This window comes from Vicia villosa, linkage group LG3 (assembly GCF_029867415.1).
Source record: "Vicia villosa cultivar HV-30 ecotype Madison, WI linkage group LG3, Vvil1.0, whole genome shotgun sequence".
Taxonomy (NCBI): Eukaryota; Viridiplantae; Streptophyta; class Magnoliopsida; order Fabales; family Fabaceae; genus Vicia; species Vicia villosa.
Genome location: NC_081182.1, coordinates 49,329,766 through 49,333,695, shown reverse-complemented (window position 1 = coordinate 49,333,695; position 3,930 = coordinate 49,329,766). Strand labels below are relative to the sequence as shown.

The window sequence follows — 3,930 nt, the reverse complement described above, 5'->3', positions numbered from 1 at the left end:
ATTTTAGAAATACATCTCCAAAAACACCTTGATTATGAGGTGCGCTCAGAGAAAGAGTATTTTGAAATTTTCAAGATGATATTCACCACCACCCGGTGGAATGAGAAATTCCAAAAAAAAAAAAAATATTCAATTCTAGTTGGAATATGTTTTTACAGTTCAACTAATACTAAAATATGGGCTATATTGATAAATGATCCATTTTTACAGCTATACACTGTACTCATAAAAAGAAACAATGATTTATGTGTTTGAGCCAAAAATTACCTCAAAGAAACATATATACACTATAACTTTAATCTAATTCTGACTCTATTGTTATAAAAAAAATCTTCAAATATAATTATTTCTCATCTAGTCTAAATTACTCTCTAATATGATATTCTAACAGCAAAACGTACAATTCATCTCATGTACTCTTGTGCATGGATCGTGTTCACAACTAAAAAGTTAAAAGCTACATCATCAAGCTATTCCCCAACATGCAATTAGTAACAAAATCTTATAGAATCTAAATTGCTATATATGAACAACATAGAAAACAAATCAGAATATGTCTGCAAATTTTCAATATACCTTACATATTCATAAAATGCTCCAAACCATAACCATTATTGCACCAAATGTGTGCCTCACACTACCCTTCATTTCACCACACTTAAAGTTTTACCCTCAAACCAAACTAGAAAAACTAAAAGTTTAACACAAAAAAAAAAAAAGTTGAAAATTTTCAATCTATTTCTATTCTTAGAAAATGATGCACCAATATCATCCTTATATCTAAAATGAAAGGCCTCATGCAGCTACACTAATTATATTCTCTAATTGCTAATTAACCACTAAGTAAAAACTCTAAAACTAAAACTATATAGATATAAAATATTACATGAAGTTAAATATATTTAAATACTTCATGAGAGATTAATCATATATTATGATGAAGAAACACCAACACCAAGAAAATCAATAAAAGGAACTTCTTTGTGCTGTTCAGCTTCATGATGATCTTCTTGCAACTCTTTCTCCTTGGAAGACTTTATGTTTGTGATCAACATCGACGATTTATCGCATAAACTACTCATCAAATTATCCGAATTCCTAACCCTTCCTTCGCCATCCGAACTCAAAAAACTAAAAGGATTTGAAACAACTCTCTTGTAGCTTGGAAGATTTGGACAAATTCTATAGAGAAATGATCTATCAGAGCCTCTATAAATATTCGATCCTTTTTTCGTAATCGAACTATCCAAAACAAGAGAAGTAGTAGTGTTTGTTATCGATGTCGGCACAGAAGCAAAATTCCAAGAAGCTAGAGAGTTTGAAGAAGAAGTACTAGTATCAAAGAATTTTCCATTCTCATATCCAATATTTCTTGTTGTATAAGGAAAATTAAGAATTGAGGAGTTATTGAAAACTTCTTGAAAGGTTCTTTTACCACATAATTTAGATTGTTCCCTTTGTTTTCTTGCCATAATAACATGCCAATGATTCTTCACAGCATTATCAGTTCTACCTGGAAAAAGCCTGGCTATTAGTGCCCATTTGTTTCCGTGAATACGATGCGCCGCGAGTAGTCTCTCTTCTTCCTCTTCTGTGAAAGGTCTTCTGTTAATTCTTGGATCTAACTGATTGAACCATCTTAACCTACAACTTTTCCCTTCAAAAAAGAAAAAAAAATTATATTAATAATTTTAAAAAAAAAATTGTTAAGAAAATAAAGCCATAAACTTTACCAACAGAAAACTTCATATAATAAAAAGAAAAATTACTAGTTAGTTTTTTACACAAAAATAAAAATAGAAATAAAATTAATTTGTTGAGTTCTACATGATGAAGAAGAGTTCATAATAAACTATATTAATTTAATTTCACTAAGAATTTGAAATTTAATTAATATTACATATAAATATACCTGATCTTCCTTGGAGTTTTTCTGCAATAGAATTCCAATTTTGAGCACCATATTGTTCAACAAGTTGGCGAAGCTTTTCATCTTCAGCAGGTCTCCAGTGACCACGGGGACAAGTTTTGGATTCTTCAGCAGCTGAGGAAGAATCATCCATGATTGGATTATTAAGGTAGATAGTTAGTTGAAGAGGTTGATGAAGATGAGGGTGATATAGATATTGTTTTTGGTGGAAGAAAAGTCTTGAAGATGAAGGAGAGGAGAGAAAAGTGAGGAAGAAGATATATATAATAAGAAAGTGAAGGGAGAGAGAGGGGTTGGTTTAGGGTTGTGGATGGCAAGTCGTTTTTGTTGTCTTCACACGACAGATTGTGCCCTATGTTATTGTACTTAAATTCAGACTTTATCTTATGTCATTTTCTCTTCATTTCTTTATCAAATTCCTATTTACTTTTCACTCAAAAAATATGTATTCCTTTGTCATATTTTTTGGTTAAGTTAGTCTCTTGGGGCATTTCATTTTAATCTATAGAATATGTCTAAAAACAGACATTTACCATGTCATTTTATATTGAAATTAGATTTTTTTTATTTTTTTAATTATTATAAAATTTACACATTTATTTTAAAATTTTAAATGTCACTTTTAAAGTTTTTTGAAAGGTGCATATTACACAAATTTTAATATGTGCTAAATTATGAAACCAGTTAAAAAAAAAGGTTGAGTTCAGTGAATACCTATTAAGAACCAATTCCAAAATATAAAAAATACTCTTAACCTCTAACTCTTTCACATTTGTTGACTTACCCTAAAATAATTTATCATTACTAACTTACCAAATAGTCCATACCATATCATGTCAAATAAAAAAAATACTTCTCTTAATTTAACCTTAAAGCCTAAATAGAGAAAAAAAACCTTAAAAAAAAACCTAAGATTCCTAAGAAAAGCCAACCACATCATTAACCACAAACTACTATGGTATTTGAGTTGATCATAGAAAAAATAATAATACTACATTATATAAAAATATTAAATATTATTAAAAAAAAAATTACAAAATGGAAACTGAGTCCGACTTAAGAAGTTAAAAGAAGCAAAAATAAATATAAAAAAAAAACAAAAAAAAAAATCTAAAAACATAATATTGTAGATTTTTTCTGATGGGATAATCTTCCTTTTCTAAATTTTTACACTTACATTATTTTAAAGAATTAGTTAGAGATTAGAACATTTATTTTGAAATAATTTATATATGTAATTTTGATGGAGTGAAGAAGTAAATTATCTTTTTGATTGATTGAGTCAAGACTTATGATATCAACCATAGATATAAAACAATATGTTTAATTTATAATATCAATCATGTTCTAAACATAAAGAGTTAACTTATAAAGAGAAAAAAAGAATAAAAAGACAAACTCAAAACTAAAAATCAATTTTAAAAAAATATATACAAAATTAAAGATAAAAAATAACTCGTTTTCAAATTCCATCAATTATTACAAAAGTTACCGTAACACCATATGTTAACAATCAATTCCAATTGTTTGGTTACCGTATAGCTTTTACTAAAGTGACATCTCTCCTTGATCCTAGACTAGTTCATTTCTCACATCACATAATTGTGACCTTAGTAAAATATTGAAGCAGTTTCTAAGCAATATGGCAAAGTTGTTGGAGAGTTATAAACCTAAATTATTATTATTTTTATTATTATTATTATTATCCATATTTGTATAATTTATCTTAATATATAATATAAGTATAATAATGTATTAGATATATTAGCTATTTTAAATTTAATATTAATTGTACTTAAAGCAATATTGGGATGATACTCACATATAAAAGCAATAATGCAATATATTTTCTTAATGCAATATTTTTTTTTTGGCATTAATTGAACTTTGCTCCTTTTGGCTCATCCATATTTTAACTTAAAAAACTTGTGTAGTAGATGAAAATCAACAAATCATATCTTCATTTTTTTTTTGTTGATAAAATCATCATATCTTCATTA

The 3,930-nt window shown here is 27.2% G+C and overlaps 1 protein-coding gene across 1 annotated transcript; it reads right to left on the bottom strand.

The window, feature by feature from the left end:
- Positions 1–517: 517 nt before the first annotated feature.
- LOC131655670 (transcription factor MYB54-like) lies at positions 518–2,249 on the bottom strand. The gene is made up of 2 exons (XM_058925504.1): positions 1,913–2,249; positions 518–1,657 (listed from the first exon to the last, which is right to left on the bottom strand). Exons 1-2 carry the CDS (start codon positions 2,061–2,063, stop codon positions 933–935), a joined length of 876 nt encoding a protein of 291 aa, XP_058781487.1. The 5' UTR covers positions 2,064–2,249; the 3' UTR covers positions 518–932.
- Between the last annotated feature and the right edge of the window lie 1,681 nt (positions 2,250–3,930).

Bases quoted from the DNA above. Each gene is read 5' to 3' on its own strand.
- LOC131655670 (XM_058925504.1), bottom strand. From the start codon at position 2,063: ATGGATGATTCTTCCTCAGCTGCTGAAGAATCCAAAACTTGTCCCCGT. The intron at 1,658-1,912 runs GTATATTTATAT...TCTTTTTTGAAG, and splicing joins AAAACTCCAAGGAAGATCAG to GGAAAAGTTGTAGGTTAAGA.